The 16,510-nt window shown below is 51.1% G+C and overlaps 1 protein-coding gene across 3 annotated transcripts in view; it reads right to left on the reverse strand.

The window, feature by feature from the left end:
* Positions 1 to 16,510, reverse strand: part of bphl (biphenyl hydrolase like) — a 32,672-nt gene that overhangs the window by 4,869 nt on the left and 11,293 nt on the right. For 2 of the 3 annotated variants that reach the window (XM_070880385.1, XM_070880386.1), the window contains exons 3-6: positions 14,640 to 14,806; positions 10,993 to 11,146; positions 4,821 to 4,952; positions 3,293 to 3,416 (exon numbers count right to left, since the gene is read on the reverse strand). In XM_070880385.1, coding sequence (XP_070736486.1) covers positions 3,293 to 3,416; positions 4,821 to 4,952; positions 10,993 to 11,146; positions 14,640 to 14,806 — 577 coding nt within the window. The remainder of the gene's footprint in view (positions 1 to 3,292; positions 3,417 to 4,820; positions 4,953 to 10,992; positions 11,147 to 14,639; positions 14,807 to 16,510) is intronic. The other variant, XM_070880387.1, reaches the window with a different exon arrangement.

Raw genomic sequence — 16,510 nt, forward strand, 5'->3', positions numbered from 1 at the left:
TTGGCAGCATCCTTATATTTTGTGAAGACAGATGCAAAGTACTTATTTAGTACCTCAGCCATGCCCTCTGCTTCCACAAGAAGATCTCCTCTTTGTCTCTAATCACCCTTCCTTTATCATAAGCTTCATTTTTCTGGTTCATTTTAATCTCAATTTCTTTAGCCATCCAGAGGAACTCTAGTTTTGGAAGCACTGCCTCTCCCCCGTCATGGGAATGTGTTTACTCTGTACACAAACTATCTTTCCCTTGAAAGGCTCATTTATTATTTTACCTGCTGATCTTTGTTTCCAATCCACCTGGGCCAGGTCCCTTTCAACTCACTGAAATTATCCACCTTCCTGTTGAGTATCTTCACCTTTGATTGTTTCTTGTCCCTCCCTATAACTACTCTAAACCTAATGAGATTCTGATCACTATTTCCCAGATGCTCTCCGTCTGAAACATGCTTCATTTGCCAGAACTGGATCCAGCACTGCTTCCTTCCTCGTTGGATTGGAAGCATAATGATCAAGAAAGTTCTGCTGTACACTCTTCAGAAATTCCTCTCCCTCCTTGCCCCTTACAAAGCTTTTTTGTTCTCAGTCTATATTAGGATAATTGAAGTTCCCCCATATCCCACACAAGAGATTAGTGTGCAAAATTAAGGTACATGGGATTGGGGGTAATGTATTGATGTGGATAGAGAACTGGTTGGCAGACAGGAAGCAAAGAGTGGGAATAAACGGGTCCTTTTCAGAATGGCAGGCAGTGACTAGTGGGGTACTGCAAGGTTCAGTGCTGGGACCCTAGCTACTTACAATATATATTAATGATTTAGACAAAGGAATTGAATGTAATATCTCCAAGTTTGCAGATGACACTAAGCTGGGTGGCAGTGTGAGCTGTGAGGAGGATGCTAAGAGGCTGTAGGGTGACTTGGACAGGTTAGGTGAGTGGGCAAATGCATGGCAGATGCATTATAATGTGGATAAGTGTGAGGTTATCCACTTTGGTGGCAAAAACAGAAAGGCAGATTATTATCTGAATGGTGACAGATTAGTAAAAGGGGAGGTGCAACGAGACCTGGGAGTCATGGTACATTAGTCACTGAAAGTAGGCATGCAGGTACAGCAGGCAGTTAAGAAAGCAAATGGCATGTTGGCCTTCATAGCGAGAGGATTTGAAGCAGGGAGGTCTTGCTGCAGTCGTACAGAGCCTTGGTGAGACCACACCTTGAGTATTGTGTGCAGTTTTGGTCTCCTAATCTGAGGAAGGACATTCTTGCTATTGAGAGAGTGCAGCGAAGGTTCACCAGACTGATTCCTGGGATGGCAGGGCTGACATATGAAGAAAGAGTGGATCAACTAGGCTTATATTCACTGGAATTTAGAAGAAAGAGAGGGGATCTCATTGAAGCATATAAAATTCTGACGGGACGGGACAGGTTAGATGCAGGAAGAATGTTCCCGATGTTGGGGAAGTCCAGAACCAGGGGTCATAGTCTAAGGATAAAGGGTAAGCCATATAGGACCGAGATGAGGAGAAACTTTTTCACCCAGAGAATTGTGAACCTGTGGAACACAGAAAGTTGTTGGGGCCAGTTCGTTGGATATATTCAAAAGGGAGTTAGATGTGGCCCTTACGGTTAAATGGATCAGGGGGTATGGAGAGAAGGCAGGAGCGGGGTACTGAAGTTGCATGATCAGCCATGATCATATTGAATGGTGGTGCAGGCTCGAAGGGCCGAATGGCCTGCTCCTGCACCTATTTTCTATGTTTCTATCATTACTCGATTGTCTTTACATTTTTCAGAAACTTCCTTCCCACTATTTTGTGATCTATAGTGTATACCCAGCAGTGTTACAGCTTCTACTCTGCTCCTTAACTCTGATCAAATACTTTGAACCCTCTAGCACATCATCCTTTTCTCGGGGTGCAACAGCATCTTTGATCATTATTACTCCCACCCCACTTACTTTTTCCCTTCCTATCTCTCCAGAATACATTGTCGCCAGGAAAGTTCAGTTCCTGCTCCTTGCCTTGTTGGAGCCAGGTCTCCGTTATCGCCACTACATCATGACCTCATGTAGCAACTGGTGCCTGCAGTTCACCAGACTTATTTGTCACACAGAACAAGTTTGTGAGTTCCTTCAGTAATACTAACCCCTATGTGTTCAGGGCATGTAAACTGTTTAATCTGTAACGGCCATGTTCAATTCATCGGTTTATGATATTGGGGCGAATGAACATTTGGGGAAGAGAGGGAACTTTACTCTCCATCTTGCTGTATGTGATTAATGCCAACACTAACTATTACAAGTGAGAGCTGTTGCAGTCTCTGTTTTGCCCTTCCCACTTGACGTGGCACAAGTTGGGCTCAGAGCGGAGTGGCAGTCAAAACTCGTGCCTGTCTGCACATGGTGGCACTGGGGGTGATCTTCACCCGATGACAGCCCACCCGTTATACAACCCACCTCATTTTCATTTCCACCGGAGGTCAAAGTGATCCCCGTTGAGTTTTGACGTACATGTGCATTCTTGTTACAGAAGAAAGAGATTTTCCTGTCAATGGTTCTGGGTGTAACAAAGATACGGGTAGAAATTGCGTTGTGCCCTGTTTGTGGGCGGTAACATTCTGCGGCAGGCGCGGAAGTCCCAACCAACTCGATAAATTCGAGTTACCGCCCCCGAAAAGAAGTGAAGCATAAAATAACACGCTCTACTTCCTCTCTGGGGCGGTAGTGGGGCGGGCGTGTCGGGAGCGGGATGACGCACTACTCATTAAAGGGGAGGGCCCAAGCGGCAAACTCTGCAGTAATGGAAGGGTCTCACCTGGACCACTGGGGAGTGGGGTTGCCATGCCAACAGCCCGGCAACGTTTTTATTAACATGGCCGCCACCTCCTCTTTAAGTAGCGCCCCACGAGCGGCCTGCCGCCTGGTTCACGTCCCCTGACACTGTCGGTGGCATCTCCCAATGCAGCTTCAAGGGTGCTCCCCAATTATTGTTCCAGGACGAAAACAGGACGCTGCGCACGGTGATGACGTGGAATTTAGCGGGAGTCATTAGTGGCGCCGTGCCCGGGTGAGAAGTCCGGTGGGGGGGGGGGGGGGAGAGGAGGTAAACGACTCAGATTTCTAGTCCATAAAGTCAAACATTCCTGGACTTCCCCAGACTAGATCCTGCATTTGTCATGCACAAACTACATGCAGAAGACAATTTCCCTCCTGCAATGACACCACTCTGGGAATTTCTCACTGAGAAGCACATCCCTATCCAATGAAATCAACAGGACGCTGATCATCTCCCCACCTGGAGCCCCTGATGTGCTTGTGCAAGTAGTCTGGGTGATACCTCGGCACCATTGGGTCTTTCTCTCCATGAATGATGAGCGTCGGGCATTTGATTAGTGGAACAAGATCTTGACAAATATTTCCTGCAACACACATGAACAAAGTGGGTATGTGTCAGATGACGTGTCAGAATTTAAAAAATGCAGTGATGCTTTTTATGCTTAGAAAGTTTCTACCATATTTAAATTGTCAATCTTAGCTCCCCATCCTTTTTATTTTACAAACTTAGTCCTTCGCCCACACAGACATAGCTTTGAATAATTGATGAGTACAATCTCTATATAAAAACTGAAAATGTTGGACCTGTGCATCAGGTCAATCGGGATCGGAAAGGGAAATATTTATTGGGCCGGATCTTGCACAAAAAATAATGGCATGTTAATGACGCACGCCGATATTAATGCGCAAATTGGACAGCAAGTTCACAAGCTGAAGTCTCTCCTCATATCAAGCCTCTCCACATAACTATAGTTTCCCATGTCTGATATCATCCTGATATACCTCTGTTGTACTCTATCGGTGACTTTAATGTCCCTTCCTCTGGCTAGGGATTCCAGAACCATGGGTCACAGGCTCAGAATAAGGGGTCGGCCATTTAGGACTGAGAATTCTCGACCATCATCCATTTTGTCTCTCAAATCTCTCCTGTCTTCCACCCTATCACAGACCTTCCCTTTTGTTCTTTCCTCCCCTCCCCCCCTTTCAGTGCTCCTTAAGAATTTGTTCATTTCGAACATTTGCCAGTTCTGACAAAGGGTCACAGACCTAAAACATTAACTGTTTCTCTCCACAGATGCTGCCTGGCCCGCTGAGATTTCCAGTATTTTTTGATTTTATTTCAGATTCCAGCATCCGCAGTATTTTGCTTTTGTAATCTGTTTTTTGTGATGTTGATTGAGGGATAAATATTGGCCAAGACACCGGGGTTAACTCCCCTGCTCCTCTTAGAACTGAGATGAGGAGAAATTTCTTCTTTCAGAAGGTTGTGAATCTGTGGAGTTCGAGAGCTGTGGAAGCTGGGACATTAAATAAATTTAAGACAGAAATAGACAGTTTCTTAAACGGGGATAAGGGGTTATGGGAAGCGGGCGGGAAGTGGAGCTTAGTCCATGATCAGATCAGCCATGATCTTATTAAATGGCGGAGCAGGCTCGAGGGGCTAAATGGCCTACTCCTGCTCCTATTTCTTATAATGCCAATGGAATCTTTTATGTCCACCCGAGAGAGCAGACTCGGTTTAACATCTCATCTGAAAGACGGCACCTCCGACAGTGTAGTGCTCCCTCAGTACTGCACTGGGAGTGTCAGCCTAAATGTTTGTGCTCAAGTCCCTGGAGTGGAACTTGAACCCACAACCTTCTGACTCAGAGGCAAGAGTGCTACCTACTGAGCTACAGCTGACGCTGACTCAAATGGATCCTTGAGATCCCCCACCCACCCCTTGTCAAATCGACCTGCATCATCTTCATTTCCCTCACCCATCTTACCGGCTGCTCCTTTTTCAAATTCGCTGATGCCATCTACCCAGGCAGCCCAGGTCTTAGCGAAATATTCAGTCCCGTACATTTCCACCATAGGCTTTCTCATGTTTTCACTCCACCGTGAGACATCTCGAACAGCTGGAATCACACAGGGCTGGTGAGGAGCAATGTGCTGGAGACAGTGAGAAACAACACTACCACAAAATGGCGATTGGCAGAAGAACCAAAGGCGACACGAGGAATAACTTTTTTACACGGCGAGTGGTTAGGATCTGGAATGCACGGCCTGAAAGGGTGGCGGAGGCAGATTCAATCGTGGCCTTCAAAAGGGAATTGGAGAAGTACCTGAAGGAAAAATAAATAGCAGGGCTACAGGGAAAGGGTGGGGGAGTGGGGCGAGCTGAGGTGCTCTTGCAGAGAGCCGGCACGGGCACGACGGGCCGAATGGCCTCCTTCTGTGCTGCAACCATTCAATGGGCTGAATTTTCCCCAGTGATTTGCACCGTTCTTTTGGAGCAGGCTGCTTTTTTTGGCCTAAGTTTTTAAAAAAACACAGTTTCCCCAATCAATTTGCACCAGCGTAACTCAGTTAGTTACGATTTTTTTAGGTAACTTTTTTTTCAGCCAAAGGGTGAGTAACCTGCCACCCGCACCAATTCTGGCCAGTTAGGCAAGTTTGGCCAGCTGAGAGTTACTCCAGTTGTGCTTAGGCCGGCGTATGTGGCCTCTGCAGAGAAACCTTGCGGAGAGTTAAGGAAATCGGCGCAGGTAAGTGCAGCAGATGCCCAGACAGCAGCAGGAGGAAGAGAGAGAGGGGAAGGGGGGGGGGGGGGGGGAGAGGTGAGGGTGGGGGGAAGCCTTTCATGTGTAGTTAGGTGCAGGGACCGGGAGGGAGGAGACCACTCGGCCAGGGCTGGGGCGGGGGAGCAGGACCGGGAGACCACTCGGCCAGGGCTAGGGGCGGGGGAGCAGACCAGGATACCACTCGGCCAGGGCTAGGGACGGGGGAGCAGACCAGGAGACTACTCGGCCAGGGCTAGGGGCGGGGGAGCAGACCGGGAGACCACTCGGCCAGGGCTAGGGGCGGGGGAGCAGACCAGGAGACCACTCGGCCAGGGCTAGGGGCGGGGGAGCAGACCGGGAGACCACTCGGCCAGGGCTAGGGGCAGGGGAGCAGACCAGGAGACTACTCGGCCAGGGCTAGGGGCGGGGGAGCAGACCGGGAGACCACTCGGCCAGGGCTAGGGGCGGGGGAGCAGACCAGGAGACCACTCGGCCAGGGCTAGGGGCGGGGGAGCAGACCGGGAGACTACTCGGCCAGGGCTAGGAGCGGGGGAGCGGGACCGGGAGACCACTCGGCCAGGGCTAGGGGCGGGGGAGCAGACCGGTAGACTACTCGGCCAGGGCTAGGGGCGGGGGAGCGGGACCGGGAGACCACTCGGCCAGGGCTAGGGGCGGGGGAGCAGACCGGGAGACCACTCGGCCAGGGCTAGGGGCGGGGGAGCAGGACCGGGAGACTACTCGGCCAGGGCTAGGGGCGGGGGAGCAGACTGGGAGACCACTCGGCCAGGGCTAGGGGCGGGGGAGCAGACTGGGAGACCACTCGGCCAGGGCTAGGGGCGGGGGAGCAGACCTGGAGACCACTCGGCCAGGGCTAGGGGCGGGGAGCAGACCGGGAGACCACTCGGCCAGGGCTAGGGGCGGGGGAGCAGACCGGGAGACCACTCGGCCAGGGCTAGGGGCGGGGGAGCGGGACCGGGAGACTACTCGGCCAGGGCTAGGGGTGGGGGAGTGGAACCGGGAGACCACTCGGCCAGGGCTAGGGGCGGGGGAGCAGACCGGGAGACCACTCGGCCAGGGCTAGGGGCGGGGGAGCAGACCAGGAGACCACTCGGCCAGGGCTAGGGGCGGGGGAGCGGGACCGGGAGACCACTCGGCCAGGGCTAGGGGCGGGGGAGCAGACCGGGAGACCACTCGGCCAGGGCTAGGGGCGGGGGAGCAGACCGGGAGACCACTCGGCCAGGGCTAGGGGTGGGGGAGCAGACTGGGAGACCACTCGGCCAGGTCTAGGGGCGGGGGAGCGGGACCGGGAGACCACTCGGCCAGGGCTAGGGGCGGGGGAGCAGGACCGGGAGACCACTCGGCCAGGGCTAGGGGCGGGGGAGCAGACAGGGAGACCACTCGGCCAGGGCTAGGGGCAGGGGAGCAGACCAGGAGACCACTCGGCCAGGGCTAGGGGCGGGTGAGCAGACCGGGAAACCACTCGGCCAGGGCTAGGGGCGGGGGAGCAGACCGGGAGACCACTCGGCCAGGGCTAGGGGCGGGGGAGCAGACCGGGAGACCACTCGGCCAGGGCTAGGGGCGGGGGAGCGGGACCGGGAGACTACTCGGCCAGGGCTAGGGGCGGGGGAGTGGAACCGGGAGACCACTCGGCCAGGGCTAGGGGCGGGGGAGCAGACCGGGAGACCACTCGGCCAGGGCTAGGGGCGGGGGAGCAGACCAGGAGACCACTCGGCCAGGGCTAGGGGCGGGGGAGCGGGACCGGGAGACCACTCGGCCAGGGCTAGGGGCGGGGGAGCGGGACCGGGAGACCACTCGGCCAGGGCTAGGGGCGGGGGAGCAGACCGGGAGACCACTCGGCCAGGGCTAGGGGCGGGGGAGCAGACCGGGAGACCACTCGGCCAGGGCTAGGGGCGGGGGAGTAGGACCGGGAGACTACTCGGCCAGGGCTAGGGGCGGGGGAGCAGACTGGGAGACCACTCGGCCAGGTCTAGGGGCGGGGGAGCGGGACCGGGAGACCACTCGGCCAGGGCTAGGGGCGGGGGAGCAGGACCGGGAGACCACTCGGCCAGGGCTAGGGGCGGGGGAGCAGATCGGGAAACCACTCGGCCAGGGCTAGGGGCGGGGGAGCAGACCGGGAGACCACTCGGCCAGGGCTAGGGGCGGGGGAGCGGGACCGGGAGACTACTCGGCCAGGGCTAGGGGCGGGGGAGTGGGACCGGGAGACCACTCGGCCAGGGCTAGGAGCGGTGGAGCGGGCCGGCTTTAATAATTGGAGGTAAGTTGCTGCAATATATTTTCATGTGTTTTTAAGTTGATGCAATGTGTTTTTAAAGTGTTGGAAACTGGCTGTATGTTTCACCTTGCAGCCTCAACTCACATTATGTCCCTGGTTACCGTGGCAACCCGATCTTTTTGGCGCAGATCAAGGCTCCACCCACAAAAATAAAAGGACAGATTAGGCCACGCCTAAATGAAGAAATCCAACGGGGAAACTTAGAATATTTTTTTGGGGCGTACTTGGGCCCCCCAAAAAACGGGCGTAACTCTTCAAGTACGCCAGAAAAAAGCTTTGGGGAAAATTGAGCCCTATGCTCCTAAGTAAAAGGGAAATTCCAGGAGGTTTTCCCAGTCTCCCGTTGTAACCTCGGTGATAAACCAATGGAACCACCATAGAAACGGTGTAAAGGGCCGCTTTCGGGCACTCATGACGGGAGGTCTGGAAGACTGACCCCTGCAGAAGTTCATGGCCGAACAGTTTAGAGAATAAACCTGATATTCAGTCTTCCCAGTCAGAAAGGACAATGTCTTACCAGTCAGCAAGGTGAAGCCGTGGTATATTATGAGTGTCTTGTAATAGTAGATCAAGTTGTTGAGGCCAATTCACTAAATATATTCAAAAAGGAGTTAGATGTAGTCCTTACTACTAGGGGGATCAAGGGGTATGGAGAGAAAGCAGGAATGGGGTATTGAAGTTGCATGTTCAGCCATGAACTCATTGAATGGCGGTGCAGGCTAGAAGGGCCGAATGGCCTACTCCTGCACCTATTTTCTATGTTTCTATGTTTCTATTGGTCTGGGGTTGAGGAGAAATTGTGGCTTTCAGATTAGTGCAATGTAATAACATTTATGCAACATTTTTGAAAAGAACTTTTTATTCACCTGCTTTTACAGTGAAGTGCCGTAATATATTTTGGAGCCAGAGTAGCGAGGCTGAAACTCTACGTAGAAATCAACTGCGGTGGTGTGGAAAAGATTCAGGTTTGATCCCCCCCCGCCCCAGTGGAGTTCAGCTCCTGGTCTCATCTGCAGGGAGCAGACGCTGAACGAAGGAGTAAATCAGACACATCAGGTTGGATTTGCCTACAGTTGTGCCGCTGGAGATGGGTTGGGATCGGATATTTTCTGGCCAGCCCAAACCCGCCGTGACCCCGGGCTGGTTCTGTGGGTCAGGTCTAACTGAAGATGTGGTGGGAGGGTCCCAGTGATGGTCAGCAATATATGGTCGGGCGGCAGTGAGCCATCCGTTGCAGTGCCGTAAGGAGGAGGAGCCACGACGAAAGGTGTCCCGAAATTAATGGCCCTGAATTTGCGCCCCCCCCCCACGGGCACGTGCCCATCGGGGTCCCGCAAGGTCCGGGTTTAGCCATGACAAGCACATGCGCCTAAACCCAGAACTTGCAATCTGTCGAGAATCCTCTGAACACATCGCAAGCATCTGGAAGTAAAAGGTCCACCGTGAGTGGAGAGTTTGCCCAACTTCTGCCCAGCGAGTGCCCCTGAAATCCTTACGACTGATAAAAGCGTCAGGCCTGCTTTTATCAGTGTAAGATTTTTAAAGGAGAGAAAAATACCTTTTTTCAATAATTCAAACATTTCAAATCCTGTTAAATAAGGTAAGTTTATTTTTAGACCTGTTAAAATATATATTTTTTAAATCAAAAAAATGTAATTTTTGTTTTAAATAATTAATTAAATTCCATTTGGATTAATTTTAAGTATGTGATGTTATTTTTAAAAATTATTTTTGGTGCATTCCCATTCCAGTCAGTCATAGGCAGTCCCTCGAAGCGAGGATGACTTGTTTCCTCGCCAAAAAAGGATGAGTTCAAAGGTGTTTCAATGAAGGACCCGAACTACATGCTGAAGGGTGGAAGATGCCTGTGCGTGGATTTTTTTAACGTGTGGTGGCTGTTGCACACCAGCCACCACACGGGCTTGACAGAGCTAGGTCTTGGTTCAGTGTTATGTATGTATGTTAATGTATGTACTGTAACACTAGACCACTGAATGTACCTTCACCCTGTATATACCATACCTGTACCACCAGAGGGTGCTACTGCTAGAGACCTAAGGGTCACCTGCACACTGCAGGTAACCCAGTATAAAAGGGAGCTCACCTCTTGGTGTCCTCACTCTAGGAGCTGCAATAAAGGACTAAGGTCACTACAGTTCAATTACTATACCCTTACATAGAAACATAGAAAATAGGTGCAGGAGTAGGCCATTCGGCCCTTCGAGCCTGCACCGCCATTCAATGAGTTCATGGCTGAACATGCAACTTCAGTACCCCAATCCTGCTTTCTCACCATACCCCTTGATCCCCCTAGTAGTAAGGACTACATTTAACTCCTTTTTGAATATATTTAGTTAATTGGCCTCAACAACTTTCTGTGGTAGAGAATTCCACAGGTTCACCATTCTCTGGGTGAAGAAGTTTCTGCTCATCTCGGTCCTAAATGGCTTACCCCTTATCCTTAGACTGTGACCCCTGGTTCCGGACTTCCCCAACATTGGGAACATTCTTCTTGCATCTAACCTGTCGTAACCCGTCAGAATTTTAAATTTGCACACAAGCAAGCTCCCACAAACAGCAATGTGATAATGAGCAGATCATCTGTTTTTTTGTGATGTTGATTGAGGGGTAAATATTGGCCTGGACACCGGGGTAACTCCCCTGCTCTTCTTCGAGATAAAGCCACGGGATCTTTTACGCCCACCTGAGAGGGAAGACGGGATCTCGGTTTAACGTCTCATCCGAAAGACGGCACCTCCGACAGTGCAGCACTCCCTCAGTACTGCACTGAAGTGTCAGCCTTGATTTATTTGCTCATGTTAGCGTACAAATGTGTCTGTTTTCCATCCCCAAGTCGGCCATACGCAGGCTGTGCGTGCTCCAACACGGAAGCCCGAGGGACAGCTTGAAATTAGGCCTCAGGCCTCATTTCAACAGGTTCGATGAGCTGCTGGTTGCACCTCACAGGCAGTTCTCCCGTCTCGGAAAATGAACTTCCGACTCTCGGGTAAGTGCCGGAGCTGGAGGGGTGATGGGAAGGATAACCGTCAAAGTATTTCGGCGTTTCATACCAAACAACACCAAGAAACAAACCATACTCACCGTTATAAAGTTTTATGTCTTCCTGAGTAACAAAGGCGTTTGCACCCCACACAACCAATTTGTGAACAAGACTGGGATATTTGGAGGCAGCAATTAGAGCCGTTATTCCACCATCGCTCCAGCCCAGAAGAGAGAATTTCTTGAAGTCTAAAGCCTGGAATGAATGACAAGAGACTTCACCATAATATGATAATGGATATCTCGGACATGCCTTGTGATGCAGTACCTTGGAGTTCTTGACCAGCCAGGAGGCTGGTACAGAGGCATATATCATGTAGCAGCTGAGACCTGCCTCCCCCCTCCCCCTCCCCCATAGTCTCCGCAAAATCCTACAAATCCTCTGGGAGGACAGACGCACCAACGTTAGCGTCCTCGACCAGGCCAACATCACCAGCATTGAAGCACTGACCACACTTGATCAGCTCCGCTGGGCAGGCCACATAGTTCGCATGCCAGACACGAGACTCCCAAAGCAAGCGCTCTACTCGGAACTCCGTCACGGCAAACAAACCAAAGGTGGGCAGAGGAAATGTTACAAGGACACCCTCGAAGCCTCGCTGATAAAGTGCAACATCCCCACTGACACCTGGGAGTCCCTGGCCATAGACCGCTCTAAGTGGAGGATGAGCATCCGGGAGGGCGCTGAGCACCTCGAGTCTCGTCGCCGAGCGCATGCAGAAATCAAGCGCAGGCAGCGGAAAGAGCGTGCGGAAAACCTGTCCCACCCACCCCTTCCCTCAACGACTATCTGTCCCACCTGTGACAGGGACTGTGGTTCTCGTATTGGACTGTTCAGCCACCTAAGGACTCATTTTAAGAGTGGAAGCAAGTCTTCCTCGATTCCGAGGGACTGCCTGTGATGATGAGTGAACGTACGGGCTCTGCTCACCTCATCTGCAGGCATGTCCTCACTCAACCCAGTTGCTACGAAGCTGAACTACTTCAAGCTCCGTCATTCTCAAGAGACTAACTCGTTGTGCCTCCTTCCTCTCAGCACGCAACAGCAAGAGTCCAGAGCACTCAATGCCTTAATCACGCGGGGGAGATTCCGTGTGATCTGCAGACAAATGCAACACATCTTACAATCCTCCACAGAGGCGAGGTGGAGTCTGCTTGTGAAAGTCGCATTGCTCTGCCTCTAGTTCACCCTTTCTTCCCTTGAACAGAATACAGTGAAAAGACAGACGGAAGAAAATAATTGCAGAATACAGTCAGAGAATGCAGAGAAAAAATGAATCAAAACAAAGCCTCAAACTAAAGATACTTCTGACCTGAGTGGAATGAATGTATCAGTTTGCTACATCAACGTTTCAGAGCCCCGCCGAGTTCCCATCTACTTTCCAAATGAAAGGGGAAGAAAAGCCATTGGGGGGAGTAGTATTTGTTCAAAGAACTGCGCTGATGTCTATTTAATAAAAATATCTAAATATTCCTTGGTGTCATAAAAATGTTTCCCACCCAAACAGAAACCCACTATGCCTTTCAAATCCCTCCATAGCCCCTCCCACCCTATCTCTGTAGCCATGGCGATCTCTGCGCTGCTCCAATTCTGGCCTCTCGCGCACTCCCGGTTTTCATTCCTCTATCATAATTATAGCACCCAAAGAAATCTGGGGTTGGGTTTTCTGGTGCTGGCAGCCTCTGTTTTCGCCCCGGAGTGCCGGCAATGGCGGCGGCGAGCTCTTCCGGGCAGGCGGGCAGCTGCCCGCGCCCCACCGGGGTTTTCGGGGCCGGCTTCGGTGGGGCGCAGTGCATTACCGCCCGGAAGAATCGAGCCGGTGTTCAACAGCTCGGCTTGTGACACCAGATCGATTTTTGCCTCCTGCCTGACCCGTAGAGCGCGGTGCTGGGATCGCCTTGAAAGCGAACGGTCCAAGCTGTAGCGGCTGCAGAAGGTAAGTAATGTCCACCTCAGGTAAGGGTGATTGTTATTTATTGAATTGTTATTGCGGTTAATTGTGTGATGGCGTGGGCTGTATATTGGGAATGTTTTTGGTGGGGTTTTTTTAGGGTTTTTTTCCTCCCTCCCCTCAGGCCTCTCTTAAAGCGCTTCGAGGTCAGCTCTTTAGCTCGGGATATTCCCATGCTCAGCCGGCCTAGCACCCTAAGAGAGGAGTGCAACGCCCCCCATAGCGCACCGCCCCACTCATTTATTCATTCATTCATTCACGCTCTCATTCATTCACTCGCTCATTCATTCACTCGCTCATTCATCCATTCATTCATTCACTCATTCATTCATTCACTCTCTCATTCATTCATTCATTCATTCATACACTCATTCATTCACTCGCTCATTCATTCACTCGCTCATTCATTCATTCATTCACTCTCTCATTCATTCATTCACTCACTCATTCATTCATTCATTCACTCTCTCATTCATTCATTCACTCTCTCGTTCATTCAGTCATTTATTCATTCATTCACTCTCTCATTCATTCATTTACTCATTCATTCATTCATTCACTCTCTCATTCATTCATTCACTCTCTCGTTTATTCATTCATTCATTCACTCTCTCATTCATTCAGTCATTTATTCATTCATTCACTCATTCATTCATTCTCTCATTCATTCATTCATTCATTTACTCATTCACTCATTCATTCATTTACTCATTCATTCATTCATTCACTCATTCACTCTCTCATTCATTCATTCATTTATTCACTCACTCTTTCATTCATTCACTCTCATTCATTCATTCATTTATTCATTCATTCACTCTCTCATTCATTCATTTATTCATTCATTCACTCTCTCATTCATTCATTCATTTACTCATTCATTCATTCACTCATTCATTCATTTACTCATTCATTCATTCATTCACTCATTCACTCTCTCATTCATTCATTCATTTATTCACTCACTCTCTCATTCATTCATTCATTTATTCACTCACTCATTCATTCACTCTCTCATTCATTCATTCATTTATTCATTCATTCACTCTCTCATTCATTAATTCACTCTCTCATTCATTCATTTATTCATTCATTCACTCTCTCATTCATTCATTCACTCATTCACTCACTCACTCTCTCATTCATTCATTCATTTATTCACTCACTCTCTCATTCATTCATTCATTCATTCACTCATTCATTCATTCATTCATTCACTCTCTCATTCATTCATTCATTCATTCATTCATTCATTCATTCACTCATTCACTCTCTCATTCATTCATTCATTTATTCACTCACTCTCTCATTCATTCATTCGTTTATTCACTCACTCTCTCATTCATTCATTCGTTTATTCACTCACTCTCTCATTCATTCATTCATTTATTCACTCACTCTCTCATTCATTCATTCATTCATTCACTTATTCATTCATTCACTCTCTCATTCACTACCCAATTTTGCCGACTGAGGCGCAAACTTTTCCCAGGTGGTATCGGGACCGCCCGCCGTCATTAACGCCCCGAAATCTTAAAAGCCGAAAATCCAGCCCTGTGTCCCACTCCTCTCTTTGCCTCGGGTCCCAGAGCAATTCCATTCATTGCAACGGAGGATTCAATTGCAGGTGGACTTGCAATCTCAAAGTGTGCACTCTTGTCATTTGTGCCAAGCCGGATGTTAGCCTGACAAACCGCAGCAGGGGGGAGTTCAGGATCGTTTTTAGAATGTATTCACCTGCATTAAATCCACAGCATCTTTTGCATCCGTATGGAAAAAATCCAAAGGGAACTCGCGCTGTGGAGGGATGGAGTGTCCGTAGCCCCGAGGGTCCCAGGCAACCACTGTGAAACGTTCCTTGTTCAAAGACTTAAGCTGAGGTCCGAAGTCGGTCTGACTGCTTCCTGAAAGGAAAACACGGCAGAGTATAAATCCGCCCATTCTTACAAGTTACCCGCATGGTGCCAGCTTTGTTCATTAGTGCAGTGCACGCTATTCTACAGAACACACAGGAGCACTATATGGAACACCGCCACTTAGATGTGCACACTGTGCTTTTCAGCATTGGTTGAAATCGTTTTTTTATCCCTCTGCTTTTCTGTCAAGTTTTCTCCCCTCCTGAAGACCCTAAGAGCTTGCTGGGATATCATTACATGGACAGACAGAGGATCGGCAGTGGGGGGTTTCAGGACCGGCAGGGGATTGGGGAAAGGTCAGGGGAGGGGAGGGGGATCGTGGGGGAGGGGGTGTATCCAGCTGAGGCCTAAACAGTGTTTTATAAAGGTTTAGCACGACTAACTTGCTGTTGTACTCTCTTCCTCTATTAATAAAGCCAAGGATTCCGTATGCTTTTTTAACAGCCTTCTCAACTTTTCCTGTCACCTTCAAAGATTGGTGTACATACGACCTCATGAGGCCGAAGTTCAAGCCTCCTGATAGAGCCTGTTACCGCCGGAAAGTGGCGGCCACACGGCGCTGGTTTTCCCAGCGGTCCCCACTTCCGGCCCACTGCTGCCGAACCCTCCGAAACGCGTCATCAAGACACGCACCACCGATCTCCTGCCCCGCAAGCAAACTTCACCTGATAAAATCTTGCGGCCACCGTTTGGTGCCTCCGACAGTTTTTCCTGTCAGTGCACTGTGTGCTTGCAGTGTGCGCAAAATGGCAGTGCGGCCGCCATTAAAGGGGAGAGCGCACTGCCGCGGCCGCCATCTTATTTTTTTTTATTGCTGGCCGACAGTTATGCCCCCCCCCCCCGGGTTTCGGCTGGGCCGCCAACAGGGCAGCCTGGCAGCCCCTCTTGGGCTCCAGGCCGCTGGCCCGGCCGAAACCCTCCCTGGTGGCCCAGCGGCCCTAACTGAAAAAGATGCCGAGCTCGCGGCGGCCCTCCCCTTTAAGTGAAGGGGCGAGACGTGGTGACGCGACAGCGTGATGATGTCATCAGTGCTACGCTGATGACCGCCAGCGGCAGACACTGCGCCCGCCCCTACTTCCGCCCCCAGTTTGACCGACACTCCGTTCCCGCCCCCAGTTTGACCGACACTCCGTTCCCGCCCCCAGCTTGACCGACACTCCGTTCCCGCCCCCAGTTTGACCGACACTCCGTTCCCGCCCCCAGCTTGACCGACACTCCGTTCCCGCCCCCAGCTTGACCGACACTCCGTTCCCGCCCCCAGTTTGACCGACACTCCGTTCCCGCCCCCAGTTTGACCGACACTCCGTTCCCGCCCCCAGCTTGACCGACACTCCGTTCCCGCCCCCAGCTTGACCGACACTCCGTTCCCGCCCTCAGCTTGACCGACACTCCGTTCCCGCCCCCAGTTTGACCGACACTCCGTTCCCGCCCCCAGTTTGACCGACACTCCGTTCCCGCCCCCAGTTTGACCGACACTCCGTTCCCGCCCCCAGTTTGACCGACACTCCGTTCCCGCCCCCAGCTTGACCGACTTCTGCCCCGCCGCGAAGAAAAAGACCAAGAGCTGAATTTCACGCAAGAGGCCACCGCCTCCATGGCGACGGTAAAGACGGCCCCGTTTCCGGCGGGGGTGAATTTCGGCCCCCAGGTCTCTCTGTTCCTGCACCCTCTTTAAAATTGTGCCCTTTCGTT

The sequence above is a fragment of the Pristiophorus japonicus genome, chromosome 5, assembly GCF_044704955.1.
Source record: "Pristiophorus japonicus isolate sPriJap1 chromosome 5, sPriJap1.hap1, whole genome shotgun sequence".
NCBI classification, from domain to species: domain Eukaryota; kingdom Metazoa; phylum Chordata; class Chondrichthyes; family Pristiophoridae; genus Pristiophorus; species Pristiophorus japonicus.